General features: G+C 40.5%; 1 protein-coding gene across 2 annotated transcripts in view; it reads left to right on the top strand.

Moving 5' to 3' along the window:
- The window catches only part of NAV3 (neuron navigator 3), a 247,832-nt gene extending 228,746 nt beyond the window's left edge, over window positions 1-19,086 (top strand). For both annotated transcript variants that reach the window (XM_026040972.1, XM_026040973.1), the window contains 11 exons: window positions 3,169-3,343; window positions 6,778-6,875; window positions 7,509-7,604; window positions 7,909-8,077; window positions 8,745-8,980; window positions 10,907-11,061; window positions 11,989-12,060; window positions 12,497-12,693; window positions 13,399-13,517; window positions 16,347-16,550; window positions 18,749-19,086. In XM_026040972.1, the coding sequence (XP_025896757.1) occupies window positions 3,169-3,343; window positions 6,778-6,875; window positions 7,509-7,604; window positions 7,909-8,077; window positions 8,745-8,980; window positions 10,907-11,061; window positions 11,989-12,060; window positions 12,497-12,693; window positions 13,399-13,517; window positions 16,347-16,550; window positions 18,749-18,868 (1,641 nt within the window). In that variant the 3' untranslated portion in view covers window positions 18,869-19,086. The remainder of the gene's footprint in view (window positions 1-3,168; window positions 3,344-6,777; window positions 6,876-7,508; window positions 7,605-7,908; window positions 8,078-8,744; window positions 8,981-10,906; window positions 11,062-11,988; window positions 12,061-12,496; window positions 12,694-13,398; window positions 13,518-16,346; window positions 16,551-18,748) is intronic.
- Window positions 19,087-24,098: the final 5,012 nt, after the last annotated feature.

The raw sequence follows: 24,098 nt of genomic DNA on the forward strand, positions 1-24,098 counted from the left end.
AGGAAAGCTACAGATTGAGAGTACTTTGAAAGGAAGAGTATGGTAAGTGTTCATCTTATAATAATAAAATTACRTTGTTAGCATTTATATATTAACAACCAAAGTGTGCTTAAATGATAAGGATGAAGACGTAATCCTTGCCCATAGGATATTTGTAATCTGAAACATCCTCCTGAAGAAAGCAGTGTGACGGAGAAGCAGATCAGAGTGATTTCTACAGAGCTTTCATTACTTGGGCAGGCTGTGTTGGAGGGAAATATGTGCACACTCTATCCTCCCTTCTAATCTCTAACCCAGCCATAGCCTGCAGAGGAAAAGTATGTAAAATTAGATTAAATTATGGTATTCAGCATTGCTAAAATTTCATTCCTTTATTACTTATGACCCTTTGCAACATCTTTTCTGAACATATTTTTTCAACAACTTGCCTTTCACCTGGATGAAAGGATACAGAAAAAAAAGGACAGTGCTCTTCAGCAGAGCATGGAGCTTAATGTGACTTGGTTCTGTTGCTGACATGTAAGTGTCTCRTGCCCAAAGAGAGAGGACAAAAGTATCCACAATATCCACAAAGATCTGCTGAATATGGCATAAGTCCTGTAGATAGATCTGTGCCCTGCCAGAATGACAGGTGAGGTACCAAGGATGTCCCACTAAAAACATGCATTTGGGAAACTGAATCAAGGCCAATGGGTTAGGATTCAGCTTGAGATTAGGAGATCTGTATTTAGAGCTGCCTAWGTATGAGCTCAGTTACTAAGCTGCTGTTGTTTCCACTGGAGCTGTAGACATGCAGCAGTGGGGCCTCACAAGCAATGATAACAGAGGTAGATAGGGTGAAATTTTGGCTGCCTAAACATACACACCTGGTACTGTTTTAACAGCCTGAGGTATCTGCACAACACTTGAAGTTTTAACATTTGACTGCTGGAAGACTATGCATATCAGCACTGATATGAGATATTTGGCTGGCCTTCAGTTAAAGGGAAAAATAACAACTGTAAGTAAGGGCTTCCATTTCAGAAAGGTACATTTGGGGAAACTGAAATTAGCAAGTCTCCTGGCCTAAAAACCTCTCCAGTGTGAATGAGATGAGTAAAAGCATGCAAAATCTGCAGACCAAAGGTGCAAAAATGTTATGGAAGTGTATTATTTCCAGCAAGAGGACTGCTCAAGAATGGATGTCAAGATGCTAAAAAGGAATTACAGAGAGTACCAACAAGTCTAGAAGTGGGAGAAGAGTGAGAAGCAAAGTCTGGCTAGGCCTTATGAAAAATATAGAAATACAGAAAGAAGCAGTAGAAATTGTATGGATTTTAAAAGAAGGAAAAAAGAAAGACACTATTCTGACAAAGACTTATTAAAGACATTCTGATTATGGCACAAAAACGGAGTACTTTGCCTCAATTCTGAAAGGATGATGGTCAGAGAAGGGAAGGCAGGCTAATGACAATGAGAATGTAAAAAATGGGAGAGTGGTGAGTGAAAAACATTTGAAAGATTAATGTCCCATTTGAGAGAACTGAATGCATCTCAGATTTAAGGAAGTAGTTACAGGACAATTACAAAACCACTGCCAAATACTTTTAATCCGTCAAGTTATAAATGGTGCTGTATGAAAGGAGAACAGCTAATGTAGTTCTTTTTCTGCAAAAAGCAAAATACTATTATGTGGTTGCTATGTATCTATATTTTTCTGATCACAGTAATTGTAAAGGCTTTTAAGCAATTTTTAAAGATGAGAATAATTAAAGTATAAATGGTAAGTGAAGAACAGGATAAAATGCAGAGAGGTTTACCGATGACAAATAATGCCCAATTAATGAGTTTAGTCTACAGACCGTGTAGGCAACATGCAGAGAACTACTCATCCGTCTGGACATAAGAGTTTTATAGAGTCATATAGTTACTTCCAGTAGTGAAGAACAGGATATGAAGGCATATAGGGAAGGGTCAGAGAGTCTTTGGAAAATCCAAACTGTGCAGCATTTTGCAGAAATGATAGGGATTGGAAAGAGGAAAATGTGGTGGAACAGTTATATGAACACTTGAGTATGCAAAACACCTACAAAATAGATAGATTGCTATCACACGACTTATTTCAGCATAGCTCACTTCCTGATTTGAACTTAAGGTTTCACTCATTTTGACATTCTGTCAGTATTTTCTGCTTTTTCTGTTTTCTTTCACTTTCTCCTCACCTTTGCTTGTGTGATCGAATCATTTTGTAGCAGTTGCACTTTTCTTGGTGATGTTATCTATTATGTTTTTACTTGTATGATGTCCAAAGAGCCTTCAGAAAAGGATGAGACTTTTAGCAGAGTGCTAGTGAATGTGGAATTAAATTGGCTGTGCAAAACCATCTGCAAAAACAGCAGTTGCTTTGTACTGTGCTTCATGGAGTGACTGAAAGCTAGAGTTAGCTGGAACTGGGCTGTSCTGAGGCTAAGTTTGCATTTGATTATTGTACATTCCATAATCACTTGGCACCACAGAGAATTTAGCTAAAAACAAATTCCTAGCAGTGCTGATTCATCTGTCACAGTATGTTTTCATCAAAGAGGTCTTGTTGGCTGTTATGTGAACAATCCCATGTTTGAATGATCAAAACCCCTTATCTGCCACGAAGAAGAATTATGAAAATGTTAAAATACTARATTCTAGTTGTCCATTTTTAATTTCAATGCTCCCCTGTGAAGTTGTTGCTTAAATTGTTCATTCAACAGCAGTCATCATTTCCCATGACTTTAGAGAATTTGTCAATGCACATGCAAAATYTTAGAAATAACTTTCTTAGGTGACTGTTACATAAGATATTTGATGATACAAAATAACACTCTAAAATTGGACGCAGTTGGGAAAATTCTCCCAATACCTGTAGTATAGTGAATATTTACAATATATGCAGTGCCTCAAAGACTATGTTGGTTAATAACTGCCTTGAGGCAAAAGCTAAAAAGAAGTTGTAGGGCTTTTTCCTTCCTTTCAGAAGTGAAGGCAATCCACTTTTTAATGGATTTGTATTTTTGCTCTAGTGCCACACGCTGCCACGGAGCTACTAAATCAATTTGACTCCTGCTTGTGAACAGCCAGCACCTGAATATCCACCCAGGCGGTGCTGTGAAACATAACCTCCTGTGTTTTTATGTTGGATTCTTTTGGGTACAGAATGAAATTGAGATCCTGAAAGCAGAAAATGATCGCTTAAAGGCCGAGACTGGCAATACTGGGAAGCCTGCCCGGCCGTCATCGGAGTCTTCAAGCAGCACATCATCATCTTCATCGCGGCAGTCCCTGGGACTTTCTCTGAACAACTTAAACATCACAGAGTCTGCTACATCAGGTAAATAGATGATGTGTACTTGCATGCCTCATTTTCATCCTCCTAATAGTCTCCATATCAAAGGCATGTCTGAAACTTAAAATACCTCATATGGTTCATGTGAACATCAGATATTCATTCACTAACGACRATGAAGAACAATGTTGGCAGTCATTTCTCAAACTGTGACTTTTGGCAGGGTCTGAATAATAGTAACAGCTTGTTCATTTTATTTCTTTAGTTCCTAGCAATGGTACTTCCTCCCTAGTTTCCAATGCTCTTTGATTATCTGGCTTTTTGGATTATCTGGTTCTTTGATAAGAACAGCATCTGTTGTAGTCTACATGAGATCTCCACCAGTATATTGTTTCGGCCACRTGGGACAAATATGAGCACTGTACATTACACTGCCCTCTTTAATTCACAGGCCTTTTCTTGGTAGGTTAGGCCCCTTAATATCACTGCATATTTTAAGCTGTGGAAGAAGGTGATCTCACTTAATACTGTCTCCTAATTATTTTTTAATGTGATATGGCTAGTTAGTATGTGTTGGATCAGATCGCCATTTATCTCACAAACCGAACACTGCTGGCTGCTGTATGAAGCACTCCCAGTATCCTGTGTGAGTGAGGGAAAGCTTTGCTCCACATCCTGAACACTACCTTTTGCTTTTTTTGCCATGCCATAGAGTTTGGGATAACAAGCCTTTGACACTTGTTTTGRTAATGTGGTTAAGAAACAGAAGCGCTGTCCCTAACGTTAGAGCCACGAGCACAGCAAATGCAAAGCAGCACCCACTGACAGAGACCCACAGAAAGTTTAATACAATCTCTGGAAGCCATAGAATGTGGTTAATAATTATTGAAAAGTCTAGGCAAGAGTACAGCTGGGAATATGCCAAACTGCCTGACAATAATTTGGGTTGGCAGTTTGTCATTGTATCTTGCCAGTCATTGATTACATGGGTATTTGAACATTTATTCCAGTTAATATTGGATTTTTTATGAAAATTGGTATATTTTTTCTTTGCATCCCAGCAACATTTTTGCCAGGTTTAACTTACAGAATCCATGAGCCTGGGTTAGGCCTTGGTATACAGTGAAGTGTTGTAAACACAGGAAAATAATTGCAGTTACATTCACACACATGACAAAATTTTAGAACAGAGTTTTCTTCAAAATGGTAATCATAGAAACTCTTTCATGAATAGCAGTCATTAATTAGCACTGTGTCTCTAGACTCCAAGTCTGTCTAGATATAGGAACAAATACAATATAAGCATTATATAATTTTCTATGTTATTAGTTCTAAACGTTTTCTAGTATGTAAAGTAATTACGTTTGGTTACAAGAAATTAAAGAAATGAGTGCCTAATGAGGAGTGGAGTTTTTGTACTCAATTTAGATATGAATCCAGCATTTTTGATTATCGTGAGCATCATTTTATTGCAGTGCCAGAGAGCTTGGAAGGGTGACAGCTTGCTGCCAGGTCCTGTGGGACTCCTGTGGCAGCTGAAGTGCTGTTACACGGATGTTCCTCAGACGAGCATAAGTTAATCATACTGGAGAATAAGCTGAGAAAGGTAATGAGAATTTTGGCCTATCACATGAAAAAATCCATGGCACTTTGTAGCAGACCAGCATTACCTGGAAATGATCAGCTGCTCAGTGCTGCTTCCTCAAGGCAGGACCATCTCCTGAGCCTCCAGAAAGGTGCGRGTCACAAGTGCGGGATCACGGATGCCCATCCTGCAACCAGCCCTGGATTAAGGCGCAGCAAACAGGGAGCAGGGCAGGGCTGTGTATGTGCTAGTCCAATGAAAGGAACGTGCCAGGGCTCAGACAAAAGAGAGCTGGGATTTCCATAGTGCAGCTAAGGAGAGGCCTGGCAGAAGGCAATTAAAGCAATTAACACCCTGGTGAAATGCTCAGTTGGGCGTCTTCTCTGCCTGGATACCCAKGAAAGGGACATCTCTCTGTAGCAAAGGGAATTTGTTTTCTAGATGCAAAATAGTGTCTCATTCCCAAACACTTAAAGAAAAAAGTTATTTAAAAGGCCATGTGAGGGTCATTTTGGGATCAAAAAATTTCAGAGGAGAACCAGAGACTTTTTAAATAGGCCTCAGGGGAATTCTGGCATTATTGAAACTCTTTAGGTTTACCACATATGCCAAAATATAAGACAAGGCAAGTGAAAAAGCTCATGTTGGTGGCCCAGGAAAACCGGCTTCATGGAACAAAATAGGCATAGGTTTGTTCAAGCTGGAAACAAAAATGATTCTTGATTAGATCTATTTTAAAAAAAGAGCAGAATCTGCTTTCTAGGTCAGGGTGTAAGCTGCGAGACCTCGTACATGAAGACTCACTTATTTCTAAGTACATTTATTGATGCCATATTCACAAGCCTTTTGAGTTTTTTGCTTTAAACAAGTACTTCTGTGACAGAAACTTACTTGCACCTCAGTTTAATTTGGGCAAAATCCAGCCTTGTGCAGACTATGACATGAAGTCAATGCACTACTTCAATCTTCACAATAAGAACAAGCAGGATTTAGGGTAGTGGATACTTACTGTGCTGGCCTTTGAAGAAAATGCAAATCCAAAATCTCTTCTAATTTGACATTTAGTTAGAAAGCCCAACAGAAGATTCTTTGAGAAAAACCTCTGTAGGAAGATGGCAATCTTATCCCTTGCAGTAATGCCTGAGACTTAGGCTTTAGTAAGGAATATATCCTTCTGCATTCTTGCTTCGGGAGTTGGGAAGGAGGTGTAAATGAGGCACAGAGCAGATCAGAATCACTCTTTACCTCCGGGAAACTTAAAACCTTTAACTGGAGGAATGGCTGAATGCAGAGTCCCATTTTCAGATGGAATGCAAATTGGTTTTTAATGATTTCTCCTTGTAAGACTGTGTTTATTTGGAGAGATGACTATATCYGTGTGGTATACAGAAGGTAAAGAAATCAGCTGGAAAGAGAAATTAAAGAGCTGTTTTATGGAGCAGCAAATATAACAGTGCAAGGATTTGTTGCTTTTCTCCTGATAGCTTGGGGAAGGGCAAGATGAGCGCCCAAAGGTGTAAAGCTAATTTCATTTTTAAACAGCCTTGTGGACATAAGGTAATTGTGACCATGTTCCAGGAGGAAAGCAACAGCAAGATTGTAAAGCAAGAATGTCTTTCTTGTGCATTCCCCAACTCATTTTTACATGGCTAAAGCATCTTATGGATACTGCTCTAAACCAGTGACAAATTGTTCCTTCATGTTCAACAGGATAGGCGAAGTAGGAACAAGAACAGCTTCCAATGACTGTGCTGCCAGGTGTCGTGATCACAGCCTTTCTTGTTAACAAAAACAAACAAACAAAAAAAAACCCGTTCAAGCAAGTATTGAACTGGTGGAGTGGATAAAACTGAAGTGATCTGTAAGGTTAATCACAGCTCTTCTTGTACCGTAGATATTCTGCTAGAAGAAGTCACGGAGGAAGCACTCCACAAAGAAGGCCATAGCGTGAAAATTTTAGTCACTATAAACAAGGGCTACAGTCGAGCCAAGGTAAGGTCATTATCCAAAGGTCTAATCACAGAATTACAGCTCTGGCAAATCCTGCAGGATACTGGCTGCAGTCCTTTCASTATTTTCAGCCTTAAACTAAATGGAAATATCCTGAAGATAGCACTTCCTTTCTGTGTCATSTGTATATGTTTAATACAGTTAGTATAATATATGCTAATAATGTCATGTAGCCTTTTCCTGCTTTTGTGATGGCTCAGACACTACCAGTTCTGAATTTAATTAGCAGAGAGATGTTCTGGGACCTGTCATCTCCATTCAAACATGGTTATAAGTTACACATAYCTTGACCCCTATAGGTGCAGGTATGAATATGTTGCTAAAGTAATCCACTTGGAATCCCATTGTCATATTTCATGTTTTATATTACAAAAGTATTATAAACAGAATGCGAATTTTATTTGTATACRTCTTTCTCTAAACACAGATGCAACCTAAGAGCAGAGTAAGATGCTCTATTTCCTTTCATATACAGATGTACAAAGTAAAATTATTATTACCTGTTTCTGTCTCAGATATTTTTAGTAAAGTTGTAGCATCACATTCTGCATAATTTTGTTTTACTTGTTGGTAAATTTAGTTTCAGCACAACCTGTGAAATCTCTGTCTTTGTAGGACCAGAAAACACATGCATACCTGATAGGATCAATTGGAGTTAGCGGAAAAACAAAGTGGGATGTTTTAGATGGTGTGATCAGACGCCTCTTTAAGGTAAGACATTGAAAAACTAGCTCAAGTATTAATTCAATACTTTTTCTAGCTTTAGAAAAAATGTGTCTTTTCTTTTCACTTGACAAGACTTTTTATTTTTTTTTTTTTTATGTATACCTGACACCATTGTTAAACATTACTCCTAAGGTTGTTCTTTTTTATAGGTTATAGGCAGTTCTGTGTTTTGTGCAACTCTGAGAACCTTCTTGAAATATGACTTCATCTGTACCAAAGTATGTGTCTRTATTACTTTCATTCAATGACTATATCTATTTTTACGTTCTATGTTTTCTTATAATTTCAGGAATACATTTTCCGAGTGGATCCAGCTACCAGCTTGGGTTTAAGCTCTGACTGCATTGCTAGTTATTCTATAGGGGATGTAATGAGAGCCCATAGCTTAGAAGTGCCTGAACTGCTGCCTTGTGGATATCTGGTTGGAGATAATAACATCATCACTGTGAACCTCAAAGGTAAAACCATAAGAATATTTTTGGAAATACTCTGTGATTCTTCACTGCATTCCCCCATTTCCCTTCGTTTTCTTTTAGACTTGACCTTTCTGTAGCCTGACCCCTGCCACACAGGGGCATTTTGAGGCAAACCCAAGAATATCCCTKTCCTTCTCTGTCTGACTCTCAAATCACAACGAAGTACAATATTCTGAATAAGGAGGGAAAAAAAAAAAAAGGAGCTTATGATCAGAAAAATTAATGCATAACTTAAATCCATAGAAGAAAACTGAAACATTTCAAAAGCTGCAGGGATTTGCTGTTGGATGGGAGAGAGGCCTTCAAAAGAACTGTGCATGTATTGATGTGACAACTGGTAATCCTGGTGGCTGTGACTCTGACCTTTTTCTGTCGTGATGGTCTGAAACACACGTCTGCCTCACTGAGCCTTCTCTTCACATTTACTTAGATTTCATTTTTCCCACCCAAATAGTCACGCTGCCACTGCTTAATTTTTAAGCCCAGTGGAAAGATGTAAATATTTCCTACAGTAATGAAAAACTAAATGGAAGTTTGCTTTGGGCAGTAGTATCTTACCTGCCTTCAGCATGGCATAGGCATCATCAGGTGTTGAGTCAAACCTTACCGCAGATGGAGACAAGCCATTTTCCTTTTCTTTTGTTTCCAGGAGTAGAAGAAAACAGTTTGGATAGTTTTGTGTTTGACACATTAATTCCTAAGCCAATTACCCAGCGGTACTTTAATTTACTGATGGAGCATCGTAGAATTATTCTGTCGGGACCCAGTGGCACAGGAAAGACCTATTTAGCTAACAGGCTGGCTGAATATATAATAACTAAGTCTGGCAGAAAAAAAACTGAGGATGCAATTGCAACTTTTAACGTAGATCACAAGTCAAGCAAGGTAAGTCACAACTGAAAGGTAACCTATTGCCTGATTAGTAGTGAGGACACAGCATAAATCCTACTAATTGGCATACTGTTTTGTTGCTCATTTGTCATTCTTCCTTGCAAGGCTTATCTCCCATCCCATGAGTAATGAAGACCAGGTCTCTCAGTTCTAAACAGAGCGTTGAAGCACTGTGAAGGAAACGTGAATTTTTGCTCACTGAAGGAAACCCACCTTAAGTATAGATGCAGGATAAAATACCCACGCCACTTCTGTTCTTAGAGTGCCTAACTCCGTGGAGAGAAAGGCTGGGTATACAGTAAAGCTGGTCAAACTGTCTTATATTTAGTAGTGAAAGTAGAACCTATTGCTAGCATAGGTTTGAGAATGAAGATTTAAACTAGTAGCTAGCCTGGGTTCAGTTTCTTAATGGCACTGTGTAAATACTGCTACTGCCATAGTGCTGGAGCGTATCAGTCAGGATCCAACCATACTAAAATTAACTCATGCATTTTACCCTACTCAGAGTGATTATCAAGCTTCTAATATCACTACTGTGCTACCAGCAATAATATGATTCAACTGTTACTCTAAATTGGGAATTTTCTGGACTTGTTAGCCTAAATTGTGAATTTTCCTGACTTGGTACCCAGAAAGATGGTCAGAAAATGAAAGGTTTTGTGCAGGCTTTCAGCTTTTCACAGAATGCAATTAATGTTAACATCATATAAGAAGGAAGAAGATGCAGATCCCAAAGGGATGGGATAACCATTCCAGTAAAAACATCTCTTTTCAGTGCCTTTATGCAGATGATTTGTGATGCCATTTACTTCAGCAGGGAAAGTGTTCATATTTTATTGTTATAACATATGYATTTAAAAGGGAAATATTCCCAGAGAAGAAAGAGCTTTGACTTGCTGCTAAATTGCTTGTTGTCTGTGTTTCTTTTTTTATATTCTAGTCTTTGTTTCTAGGAGGATTACATAGAACTCCTGGGTTTATAATATGAARGAAAAAAATATATCATTGTCAAATGCAGTGCTTTTGAATAGTACTGCTATTCTTTGGAAGAAATCCATGATTTTCCCCACAGAGATACCTGATCATAAAAAGCCAAACAAAAAGAGTTCTTGAAATGAAAAAAATTACATGTGGCCATTAAATAATAATAAAAAAAAGATTTTACTATCACTGATCCATGAAGTACAATGACAACAGAAACATTGTCCATAATACTGAGCATTCCCAGCACTGACAAAATTAGATACCTCAAGGGACACAGTTCTAAAACTTGACTATCCCAGGGCCTCGAAAGCAAGGAAGTGTAAATAAAAATATGAAACGTTTTGATTTTAGAAAGCTTTATTTTACTCCAGCACTAAATGGCAGTCAGGAAGATAGCTGACAGAAAAAAAAAGGAAAAAAAAAAGAAAAAAATGTTTACACAAGGAACTTTATTAAGAAATTAAGAAGTGTGATACAGTATCCTCAAAAGACTGAACAGATTTTCAGTGAGAGCTGACAGGAGATAGCTGAGTTCTGTATACCTAGACTGGGTCACATCTAGCTGATTTTGATATATAAATGTGGCATTCATAAAATTGGAGGCCCAACGTGAAYAGCTCAGCCCTCTAGATATAGGATATTTCCCATTGGAAATGGTAAGATATTTCATAGCAGGTTCCTGAGGAATGTACCCACCAAGTGGATATGCTTCAGTCTCTTGCCTTACGTTTAGTGCCTTTGTTTTTCCTTGCYTATGTCTTCAGTATTGCCCTAACTCGGAAGCAGAACTTCCTCCCTGTGCTGATCCAGTGGAATTATCCACAGCTGGGAAACCCTGTAGCAGTTTCTTTATCTTTCTGGAAATCTTTCCCACTGTAGTTACATCCACGAGCTAATTGGCCTGATTTTTCTGTTTCTTTGTTAATTCTGTGGCAGGATCTGCGACAATACCTAGCTAACCTGGCTGAGCAATGCAGTGCTGACAACAATGGTGCTGACCTCCCTGTGGTCATAATTCTTGATAACCTCCACCACATCAGCTCACTAAGCGACATCTTCAATGGTTTCCTCAATTGTAAATATAATAAATGGTAAGTTTCACTCACCTTACCAAACAGTTAAAAGGTCTTTGCTGGCTTGTAAAATAAAATRTCCCATTGGAACCTTTGACTCCCTTAAGGTAGATCAGGTAAGCCCTTAGAAAGGTCCTTAAAATTTGAGTGCTTTCCCCTTCTTCAGCCCAATATTGCAGGTGTCTGCTTCGCCTTATTTATATGACTCTCATGCATGTCAGTGAGATATTAATGTAGCGCTGAATTTAAGAATGGATTTAAATGCTTGAGTGGATTAGAATCTTGTTCCTTTTGCTCTGTCAGGTCACACAGGCTCATTAGTACCACGCGGAGAGGTTGTAAGAGTAAGAAGAAATGTGGTTTATAGTAGTGGAATCTGGGATATGTGTGAATCCATGAGCCGTGCTATGCAGAAGCAACTGTATAGCTGATGGACTTGCATTTCCTACAGTTTTCATGTGAGCCAYAGTAGTGCAGAGATGTGAACTCGATCAACTGTCCTTTATTGCYAGGGCAGAATGCAAATAATGGTATCTGGAAACTTCTATTGGCTTATTAAATAGGATATTTCCACTGCAAAAGCTCCATCATAGGAACAACCCTTCACAAAATTGCTGTGCACTATGTCTTCTTTGTGAGATGCCCTGGCTTCTGAAATTAAAACTCTAAGGCTACTACAAAATAGTGAGGTACATATGCACAGGTTCACCTCATATCTTTATTACAGATGGATACTGGTAAACTATAAATGTGCAGAAAGGGGAAACATGCAAATAAACATGCAAAAGAAAAAAGAGGTYAGTTCAGAAATACTTTAAGACTAAACCTCATCTTTGCTCTCTTTTTCAAAGTTAGTCCAGTGCAACTCAGAATATTCTCAGAATATATGAATGGGTATTCCCTCAACAAAATTCCCACTTGAATTTGCTACTTTTCTCTTTCCAGTCCCTATATTATTGGAACTATGAGCCAGGGAGTTTCTTCTTCACCAAATCTGGAGCTACATCACAATTTCAGGTACATTCACTCTGTATTTATTTTGTCCATTTTTGCACAGAGCTCTCAAACTCCCTTCTTTTCAGCCCAGCTCTTCCACAAAGATCCATCACAGCGAAGTGATTTAGCTCCTATATTGGTAACTCTCAGAATGGTGTTTTTTCCTTCTCCTGGAAAAAACAAGATACCTTTCCTGTATCTCTAGCATGATGCTATGGTTGTTGCCTTCCATTTATCCTCAGTGCTGTCTTGAATTCTAGCTGAAACCTCTGATCTTGATTACATTGCAGTGGGGGGGCAATAAGGAAAAAATATGACCTGGTGGTTTATCAGAGCTGTTTTATGTTTGCTGGTTCACCAGCCTTTGGAGCTCATGACATCCTTTTCATCTGTATGTTCAAGAGGATATGGTATATTAGCTATTCATTGCTGTCTGACATTTATCCTTTCTTCCCAGGTGGGTGCTGTGTGCTAACCACACAGAGCCTGTTAAAGGTTTCTTGGGCAGATATCTGAGAAGGAAACTGATTGAGACTGAAATAGAAAAGAACATGCGCAATAATGAGCTCATGAAAATCATTGACTGGATCCCCAAAACGTGGCATCATCTCAACAGCTTCCTAGAAACGCACAGCTCTTCGGATGTGACCATTGGTGAGTCCTCTTCCAGTGGTTAGGAATAAGGATGAAGGCTTGAGCATAGCAGAGATGAGTAAAGGTGGAATTTGCTTTTGTATAAAATATTCTGTCCTGTTCTACCATGGGAATTGCAAAATCACTGTGGGGAAATTGCCTGGTTAGTATGAACAGCAGATTGAAAAGAAAATGTAAAGTTTAATGAGAAAGCATGCATTCCCGAGTTTTTCTGCCCTGGTTGCTAGAGACTTTTTAAGTAAATGATCATCATTTTAAAAATTCAACACCAAAAATGACCTCAATAGCAAGTCTTCAAAGTTTAATTTTTTTTTTTTTCCCTGCTTTCACATTGCAGCATAATTACAGCAATAAAAACACTGGGTCTGTCGGTTCGGCAAGTTAACAGGTGGGAGATGTACATACACCTGAGGTCTTTTAGTGAAATAGCTATGTTAACAGAAAGTCACACTTTAACATAGGTGTGCTAGTAAAATTTTTTTTGTCTTTTTTTTACTGTGCAAGTGCTTGTCAGGCCTTAGGAGTGCATTAAGTGACTCTAGTTTGTTTTTAATAATAGCACTGATAGCTCAATAGTTGTAGTCTCATGTTACCATCCCTTTCATTGGAATCTGCTCTGGTACTAATATTTCTTTGATTTTATAAAGATTATTTTTAGTGTGTTCAGTTGGTTCAACATATGTAATACACAACTTGACTTCTCAGGTCCCCGCCTTTTCCTGCCTTGCCCTATGGATGTTGATGGCTCCCGAGTGTGGTTCACAGACCTCTGGAACTATTCCCTAGTACCGTATCTTCTGGAAGCTGTGAGAGAGGGGCTTCAGGTGAGTCACTTACTTCAAAGCAAGTTTGTGCATTAGTTTCACATGCATTCTTAAAGATAGTTTTAAACAATGCATCCAAGTGTTATGTGTTTACAAGAAAAAAAATGCAATAATTTTATAGAAAACAGCTTTGGACTCACTTTGACTTGCTCTCACCCTAATATGTAATTTGTCTTTATTTTACCCGTGTTTCTCCTCCATGCCTGCTGGAAGGTTTTCCTTTTCTCACCATCTGAACAGAGTTCACAGCAATATTGAATACAGCTTGTACTGCCTTCCTGAGGGAGGCAGCCTCAGCCTGTCACCGYATGGAAGAGCCCCTGCACTGTGTAACAAAGAGCTTTGCTCTACCTGATCCTCTCCCAGAGGATCTGTTTACTGAGCTTATTTTACCAGAGGGAGTTAACTTACTTTTTGGCTTTGGTGAACATGCAACTCTGCTTTGGTTTTGCCCTTCTAACTTGCATCACTGTGTTTTCCCTGATTTTGGTCTCTCTTAAGTTTCCTTTTCCTCTCTGGCTAAGGTTTCATCGCTGCTCTATCCACGTCATGGATAGCTGCTGCCAGTTCAGAGTGCTTCGTGGTTCCTCCACCCTGTCCTCCTCAGAGCTAGGGATTAGCAGCACCTCCATTACCACATTAGTCAAGTTTCTTCTACTTTAATAGCAGGAGTGCTAATAGTTTTACTGTAGATATCACTGTATGCTGTCCCACTTAAGTAAGGAATTAGGACCATTGCACATCTCTGGAGCAAACGTAAATCTTGAAAATAATCCAAACTTTATTTTTTTTCCTATTGGATTTCTCCCTTTTGCTTTCTTTTTATGTACTGCAATCCTATGAAAAGATAGATTATGGAAAGGCTTTTTTTTTTTTTTTTGCCACACATGAAGGAAATTACTGCACGGTGCAGAGAAGATTGTCTTGGAGCAGTCAAAAAAATTCTGCAAGCAGCTGCCTTGTCTTTATCACCTTGCATTGACATGGTGTCATACTGACGAGATGGAGGTTTTGAATCTTGCCTGTTGAATATCTCACGCTTTGCTAAAACTGCTTATCTCTCTGAGAATTACAGTCTTTAGACCTTGTGCAAAAACCTGCCAAATGTCTGATAGAGCAGCCACGGTGAGATTAATGGTGCTTGTTTGGACCTGCTATAAAAAACAGTAATAGGCTTCAGGCTCATATTTTTCCAAATACTCAGGGTACCTACTTAAATGAAAAGTTCAACTCTAGAGCAGAAGATGGCAGCAGACAGAAGAAAATACAGTGTTTCGTGAACCTTTCCGATTTTTAGATGATTTGAATGACATCCATAGAGCAACATTTTTAATGATGCACAGAAACCTTTTGCATGAGATAATTAGATATTCCTAGATCCAGAGCAGAGCAGAAAATGACTTTTGAGCCTGATACTTAGCAAACTTGTACGTGAGACCAAGAATCTACAATCTTTGTCCCCGACTCCAGAAAGGATTTGATCTCTGTTAATCCCAGAATGAAGGAAGTGCTGCCTCCAGCCTGGAGTTTTCTACCTCTCTGTAAAAACATTTCCTCTTGGCTCATTTAGGCAGATCCCTGCTAAGCAGCCTAGCTTCAATGAAGTGCATAAGGAGCCTGGTTATCCCTGTGCATAATATAGAGAACTTGGCTACCTCACCTGGAGCACTGGATTCAGCGAGTGCCTGGGAGCAGCTGTTGCAATGATAAGCATATCTCTGTGGCTTTAGCACTAAAAGACATAACTATTTTATTCCTCACTAGGAGTGTGGCCCATCTGAATGCCCCATAGAGTTTATCCTGGCAATATTATACTGCTGCTTGGACTGTCTGAGCCTGCTTGAGCTGGCGCAGATCACAGAAAGCACTGCTGAATTCTTCCCAAGCCCACCGTGTCCAGCAAAGCTGGAGGGAAGGTGTAAAGCAGCAACTGAGCGTCTTCCAGTTAACATGTTGCTCGTGAGCTGCAGTGAGGCACAGGGGAGTGTTTTAGTGAGGACCTCCTGAACTTGGGGAGTTCTCCCTCTTCCTTCTGCTCCTTCCAGATTTGTAAGCACTGCTGCACTTCACAGCAGGGGAATCCCAGCCTTCTTGGATTCCCTCTCTTAACTTAAGAAAGATCTCAGACTTATGCTGACTTATACAGGATCACATGTATACCATGCTTCTGGATTCAGATTTACTAGAAGAAAACAACCTGCACCAACACTTCCTAATTGTTTCCAGACAAAATCAATTTAACTTGAATATTTTAGATATGGTTTTCACTGATATGCCCAAAGCAAATTACCTGAAGATTTTATATCATGTAGTATCAAAAACTTCTAACTCTCTGTTGCCCATGAGTATCACTAGTTACGGAGTCCTTTCCAATACGCAGTCGTGCTGCGTATTGTAGGAGCACTAATGGAGCCGTGGTTGCTTGAATTTCTAATCCCATCACAGATGAGAAAGCACTATTGAATCACAGAGTCACAGAACGGTTGAGTTTGGAAGGGACCTCCAGAGATCATCCAGTCCAACCTCCTGGCTCCAGCAGGGACACCCAGAGCACGGAGCACAGGGCTGCGTCCAAACAGGTTTGAAGATCTCCAGAGAAGGAGACTCCACAGCCTCCCTGGGCAGGCTGTTCCAGGGCTCTGTCACCCTCACTGTTAAGAATGATTTCCCTAATTTCCTGTGGAACTTTTGATGCTTCAGTTTGTGGTCAAACTCCTGTTGCTCTTGACACAGTTTATTGATACACTGGGTTACTTTTGGCCTGCTATTGCAACTAGTACTGCAAACTCCATGGGGTAAAAACTTACATGTATTATGTCCATAATACAGATGTACGGAAAGAGAGCCCCGTGGGAGGATCCCTCCAAATGGGTAGCTGATACCTACCCGTGGAGCTCGGCCTCGCTGCAGCACGAGTGGCCATCACTGCTTCAGTTAAGACCAGAAGATGTTGGGTACGAAGGTTACGTGTCAGCAAAGGAAGGAACAACCTCAAAGCACGTTCCACAGAGCGAAACAGAAGGGGATCCCTTGGTAAGGCCTAAACGTGGGGAAAACTGCTGTACAGTATGGACCTGACGGTCACCCATTAAATTGTAACGTGTACAGTGAAGAACGTACTGGTTACCTGTTCCAGCGTGGTTTTTTAAAATGAATTTTACTGTAATTCCTTAAAAATAAGAATAACAGGAATAGAAGGAAAATCTGTCAAGAGGGAAGATATTAATATCAAGCTAATGTGTCCTTAAATTGTACGCATATCTCATCTGCCCGCTAATGTATGTAGCTTCCATCATGAAGCTTTTTATTCTAAAAAACATCTTTCCAGGTCAAGCAATTTGTCATCTACACCCCACAGATGAGGAACACATGTTATCCAACTTGTCTCTTGTAGGGAATTCAGTGGAAATGCAAATTTGACACCATCCTCCAATTTCTCAGAACATTTTAAGATAAATAATAACTGCATAACAGTCTTAATGAATATGAAATGCAAGTGTGGTGACATTAAAAGATAAGAGGTTGATTTCCCTAAATGCCATGTATTATTTTATTTAAATATGGTCCCAGACGTTTGGGTTTACCAATGCCTCCTCTGCTAATGGAATATTAAATTGCACATATTGAACTGCTATTCTGGTACATTCTCTATAGACTGTCTTTATCATAATTCATAATATCATTTTAGAGAACTACCTTTGGAATACAGGAAAGGGAATTTTTCAGAACGAAAAGCATTGAAATCTTGCAGGTGCTGAAGAAATGAATCCTTAGCTCCTCCAACGTGTCCAGTCTCCTAAACCAAGCATTGCATCTTGAAAAAGTGTAGGGAATCAGCTCCTCTGACCCGCTGTCTCCCAGTCCAAAGGCTCAGGGGTGGCTCCCCTGTGATTCGGGCTGCCGACAAGCTTTTTGGCCAGGTTTCCGGCATGCAGGCATCTCCCTCCACTAAGCAATATGTGAAAAGGCATAGGGGGCTGAGGAATTGAGTGGCCCATCACCCTTGCTCCTAACATGCTGTCATCATTTGCTGTTTCCAGCTTCCCAGGCTTGACTAGTAATGAGAAGTGTGAAACTTCTGCCCGTAGGGCTTGTTCCTTCCTGTGGGAGCTAGTGGGAGGACAAGCACTGACCCCAGAGGGGTCACATGTAAGGACTGTGCTTGTGGAGACCGGAGATTTCATATATGGGCTATATTGCACACTTAGTGCACGTACCTGCACCCTCAAATATCCATAGCTGTTGCTAAGCTTACAGCTAAAGCTACCTGCCAGCATTAAACGTTATTAAACACTGCTCAAAGTCTAGAGAAAGCTTTACAAACATCAGGCTTGAGACCATAAAGATATAAGGATACCGGAGCAGAAAGGATATAAGGATACCTGAAAAGAGATGTAACAGTCGCACACAAAGTACCTCTCTTTCTCGTTTTCATTCCTGTTCCCTGTAATGACAGCATATTTGTTCTTTGCAATACATTAAAGCAATGTTAGCATTGCTTGCAGCCCTGAGTATGCTGGCAGGAGTGGATGTTTCATAAATAAAATCCCAGTAGTTACCCAGAGCTGGTGTCAAGCATCCAAGTAATTTTCTGGAGCTTGCTGCTGCTTTTTATATTTCAGATGAGTTTAGGTTCCAGGAATGCCCAAAGGAGCAATGTGGGGCTCTCTGTCCGGGGAAGGAGGGTCTCTTGCTGCTCCTGTGGCCAGGGCAGCTCCTCAAGAGCCGCTGGTATCTGCGGTGAAGCAGCTGCCCGGGTCCAGCCCTCGCTCGCCACTGCCGCCTCTCTCTTGCAGAGGGGCCGTGTGTGGGGGTGGTTAGTTGCTTTTTCCAATGCATTCTGTCTGCTTCATCCAAAAACTGCTTGGAAGCCTGACCGTTTCCAAGTAGAGGCCCAGATGTCCAGCTACGATACAGCTTCCTTCCCCTGCCCGAGCTGCAGCTGCAGCCGCTGCCACCTCGGAATTAGAGAGACTTATCAGGCAGCTCCACTGTATCCCCATGGCCCTGTGGGCCTTGAAACGTGCTCTGCTATTTCAAGACCAGCAGACGGTGGAAGGGGTGCCAGGAGGAGCCACTGACCCCTGGCCCTTTCCAAAATCCTTCTGTGTGGTCCCCATGAGCTGGATACCAGCACAGCCCATACAGCAGGGGGGCTTGATTAAAATTTAGCACGGCTGCAGCAGCATCGGATGAGACGAGGTTATGCAAATGTTTCCTTCTGCTTTCAGATGAATATGCTGATGAGGCTTCAAGAGGCAGCCAACTATTCGAGCGCACAGAGCTGTGACAGTGATAGCACCAGCCACCATGACGATATTCTGGATTCATCCCTCGAATCCACTCTCTGAAGGACACGAGTTGTGGTGGAGGATCATGGTAAAATCTGTTTCCACTAGACCACTGCCAGTATTAAAGCAGCATGCCGAGGTCCCTGGTTGAGAGTGGTGTGTTGTAGRTAGGCAGGAGACCTAACTCCGCAAAGTCAGGAAGAAAAAATTGAAGTGGAAAGCTTGAATTAGTTTAATTTCAAGGCATTTCAGTATCTTTGGAGCCAAGTGCGACTCCGTTTGTCAACTGGAAAGGGCCCTAGATCAAGGGCATCTAAGCAGATTGCACATGTGTCAGCCAAACTGGAATTTCCCCCCCCTTTTTTATTTCGTTCAGTCTCTTTCTCTCTCTCTCTCTGTGTCTCTCCTTGCTTTTCTCTCTGTCTCTCCGTAYGAGTTTCCAGTGCAGACTGGTTTGGTTCCTGTTTCCCCGGGTGTCCCCTGGTTTCCTTCTCCCCTCGCCTCTGCTGTGCCGCACGCACGGTGCTGCTCCCAGGAGGGCCGCGGCGCCCGCCCGCCCGCCGCGCCTCGCGCTGCTGCCCCTTCCCAAGCAGGCCCGAGGTGCTGGTGGTGCTGGTGGTCACTGCGAAAGCACAAGCAGCGCTGTGCAATCACCAGAAAACAGGACTGTGATACCGCTGGATAAGTGCCAATTTAATCCTAACTAACTGCCATGGTCACGGTGACGCGCTCCATCGAGTTTTTAGTGTACGAGTCACAGGTTTTATAAGGTTGTTTTTACCACAAAGGTCTTTTTTAACCACCTGCCCACTCCTTAACCGCAGTTTTGTACCAATTCTTAGCCAACACTGAGTAAAGGCTTTTTAGGGCTTCGTTTGTTTGAGCCTTTTCAGTGAAAGAAGGAACATTTCCTATGGTGCTGTCTCACTGCCTTAAAACAGATTTCTAGAACAGTTTTACAGTTGGTTTAGTTCCTAAACCATTGGTAATTTACACTGTTTTTTTTCTTCATTTACTAATGAGAAAATGTCAGTTAACACAGTAGCCTCATATCTGTATATCATGATTTTTTAAAGAAATGGATAGGAGAAAGAACAGTTGCTATATAATATTTTTATCTTGTGAATAGATTGCTCTGCCTACCCTCAGAAATACACAAGGAACCCAAACCCACTTCCACTGCCACTTAAATGCTGAGAAAATCGGCTCAAATCCATTTGGTCCCATGGAATGGAGTTTTTGGAGGATAGATGTTTTGAATTCTTATCCAGCAGAGCTGGATGCACTTGATGCAGCATGAGCACAAATATATGTTTGTTTTTGGTTTGGTTTTGGTTTTGCTTTCGTTTCCTTTTTCTAGTTTTAGCATGTTGTTTTGATTGCTATTGTTGTACATGAGGAAAAAAAATCAGCATAAAAGAACACTGAAGCAGTGATGTCCACTGTGGAAGAGGAGGAGTTTATACTGTAAAAGTGGGTTGGTTTTGCACAGTCTACTGGGTGGGTACTGTAAATATCAAAAAAAAAAAAAAAAGAAAAAAAAAAGCCTTGCACAAATCAAAAACAAGCAAACAACAAAAAAAAAAATGTATTTTATTCTGTTGGTGTTAAGAGATGTTTCACTTGCTGAGATTTCCTGTATGTTACAAACAAATACAGAATGCAAACCTTAAAAGCTGTTATTACCTGGTGTGTTTGTCCTGTATTTACAGTTGTTATGACTATGCAGGAGCTATCAATGCTAGAGTGAGCATGTTTCAGTTTCTATATGAAACCAATACACCTTTGGGGGAAAAAAACATCTGGAAAAAAAAAAAAAAACCCCGAAACCACAAAGTTTTAAGTGCATATGTCATGGCAGGCTACAAACAGATTGCATTAAAACCGCTCAGAAAAACCAGCCGTGCTCTTGTACCACAAGAGGCACCTGGTCACAATAACTGCAAATCAACAAGAAGGTACCTAAGGGCTTTGGCATTGTGTAGCCATGTGCTGTACACCTACATGGACGTTACCTTCAGGATGTCTCACTGGTGCTATTATCTCTCCGTGGCCGCCCCGTGGCCGCTTGCTGTAAAACCAAGATAAACCCGTGCAGTTTTCCAATGGCACTGAGCTGCATCACTGAATCTAGAGGTTCCTACACGGTGCTATCGCCCTGATAAAAACTCCAGCTGATTTTATGCAAGTAGGATTCAGCCAGACCAACACTCTTTCCCCCAAGTCTGGATCCGTTGCTGCTGTAACGTGTCAGCACCTCCACCGTGGCTGACGCGAGAGCKAAAGGAGAGCTGCCCTTTCCTGTACCTGGGGTCTGAGCAAACCTGCGAATCTTTTCCTGCCATACGTAACACACAAACACACAGTACTGCATACACAGAACTCCCTGCAATACATCTCAGTGAGTCCACCTAGTTTACAACTCAGAAATTGTTTGTGAAACATTTGTCTGTATACATTTTATATTTTGTACATTTTTGATGTAACATATCATGTAAATAGACAGAAACAGTGAAATAAATCATCTGAAAAGTTTTGTAGTCTTTGTAAAGCCCTAATAATAAGTATTTGGTGTCATCGGACTTAACTGGATGATGTATTTTCTATTGGTTTATTGTTCCTCTAGCTTGTAAACCAGCTTGCGGATATTTTTTTGCAGGTGTGCGCACTGTATCTGTCTAAATTATTACTTTGCCATTAAAGTGGAATTATTTATTGAAAACACAGTCTGGTGTTTTTGCAGTCAGGACCACTTAATGGTTAGATATTATTTCAAGCATAAAGAGGTATAAACATAATGACAAACTGAAGGATGTGGGTTTTTTTTCTATTCAGCAGAACCGATCTCTCTACAAAGCCAGTTCAATTCAGTAAACTTAGTAGTTCCAGTGGTTCCATGTTACTCTCGAATGACTTTTCTTGCGTTGGGAACAGGCTGTGYGGTTCAGTGTGGCCTCGCAGTCTCCTCCTCCTCCTCAAGACTATCTTAAAGCACGAGGGTATTGATTTCAGTGGTGGTGAACCTGCACAAAACCCGTGCAGCGTTACAGCTTATTTTCAAACTTGAAAGATTTAGAGCTACTGCCTCAGCAGGTCTAGATCAATACAATTTAAYAGGGTTTAAAGAAAGCAAGTAATGTTAGTTGAGCTAATCATAGATTTTTGAGACTGCAAGAGATCATTATGTTCCTGCAAACTATAGCACCTCAGCTCTGAAWGTCAGCAGTGGGTCTGTAATTTCTTCTGAAATTGTCAAGGCCCTTGAAAGACACTTAGACATAAGAGTATGGAGTAGAAGATCTACCACATCTCTGGCACTGCAGTTAATTATTATTATTATTACTTTTTTTAGGAGCTTTACTTGTAGTGAGATCTTACATAACTCTTGTTCAAGAGAAAAATAACCCGAACAGTCTTTTGGTGTGGATTCTCTTCCAAGAAGCCAGTCTTCTAAGGTTCCTTCCAAGAAGCCCATTCCCTTGCCTTCTGAGAAGCGGAATACTATCAAAAGCATCTTCTACATTTTAGTGGAAGTTGTCTTTGCTTTTCCTTTTGCTGCCATGAGTAGGTTGCATGTGCCCACCTCTTGGGATAAGGCACATTTCCCACAGCCCACAGCATTTTTATAGGAATTTCTGAGCACGTCTAGGTTCATGGGAATCCTTTTGGAAGTGTGGGGCACACTGTGTTCCTGTGGTGGCTCTGCTTTTGCTATGAACAGAGCTTCCCTACTCCCACTTCGTATTTTCCCTGCTCAGGCTTCAGGGGTGACATTCACTCACCTAATTGCACCATCCTCYTGGAGACTCCTGCTCATTAGTTATCCACCAAAACCCTGACTTCTTTTGATGTCRCATCGTGTTGGAATACTTAGTCCAATCTTGTCTGCGTAAATGAGGATTTTTATTCCTYGGCTGTATGATCACAAATCTGTCTGTTTTAAAACGAGCTATTCAAGCCAGCCCACTACCAAGTGATTCAGATCTTTCCATGCAATTGGCTGTGATACAATTCCAGCTTCCCTGTCTCCCAGAAATACTGCTAGCCAGCGTTTTACCCTGCCATTCGGTTTATAAGGGTAATAAATAACGTGTCAAGAACAAATCCCCATTGAATCCTGCTAGGAATCTCCATAGAGAGTTCTTCTTTAGAGCTACATTGCTACGTCAGTTGTTTCATTTCTATCCCGGTTAATGTGGGTATGGATGTCAGAATGTCTTACAGAACCAGGCGTGTATAATATTACAGGGAATTCATGAAGAATTACATGGTTTCTCCATGACTGTAGGTCTCTAAGGATGGATTAGCTTAACTTCTGTTGAAAATGCCGTATGCAGAGCTGGTCTTACACGAGAAAGGGAAGGAACTGGATTACTTAGAGATCTCATTCAGTACTTCCCTATAATTCAATGTTGCTGCCTTTGCGTGCTACCAGCTACCACTGCTTAAGGTATCCAAAAGAAAAGTATTTAAAATATTTAATTGTCAAATTCTTTCTGTGTCTGCTGTGTGAGCTTTTGCACTTCCTGGCTTTTATCTGGATTACATCGCCCACAGTTTCCCAGGACAGGAACCAGATAGCACAGCCTCTGAAAGGGCTTTCAGCAAAGTGCTTGAGACGTTGCTCTTGCTTATAGAAACTCTTTTTTTTTTTTTTTTAATCCACCATTAAATACCCACTGTGTTTCTCAGCACGCTATACTTTTTCTTGATAACTGAATAATGTCACACAAATTAAATGCTACCACTAAGTTTGGCAATGCAAGAGCTACAAATGTGCTATCATGGGAGAAATGCATTGCTGGGTAATAATACCAATAGCGGAAAATAGACTCTGTCATGAAAGATAAATTAACTAGGAGCCAGGCCGTGCGACCTTGCCTTTCTACAGTAAATTGCATTTACTGTTCTTTGTTCAACTACAGCCCTAAACAAACATTGATAAATAGCAATGAGCGAACACTGAGGGAAGTGAAGTCTCCTTTTTAGTAACAAATTTCATAAATTAAATAATGCTTTGCCTTTGTCAGTGTATCTACTTGTTTCGTAGGCAGTTTTTATTAAATCATATGATGCAATTTAGGTAACAAATATATGTCCTGACAATTAAATGCCAGCATCGGAAAAAAAAGGCACCTGGTAACTGCTGTGTAACAAAATAAAGCATTTACATGATGACACGTAACCAGCACTAATGATTTTATCATGCCTAAGATGGATGGCTCTGAAAGAACAAAGCAGCAGACAAAATACTTATTAGCTGCATATCCAAACCCCAAGGACTTTGTGA

This window comes from Nothoprocta perdicaria, unplaced genomic scaffold (assembly GCF_003342845.1).
Source record: "Nothoprocta perdicaria isolate Ctin4 unplaced genomic scaffold, notPer1 scaffold_272, whole genome shotgun sequence".
Taxonomy (NCBI): Eukaryota; Metazoa; Chordata; class Aves; order Tinamiformes; family Tinamidae; genus Nothoprocta; species Nothoprocta perdicaria.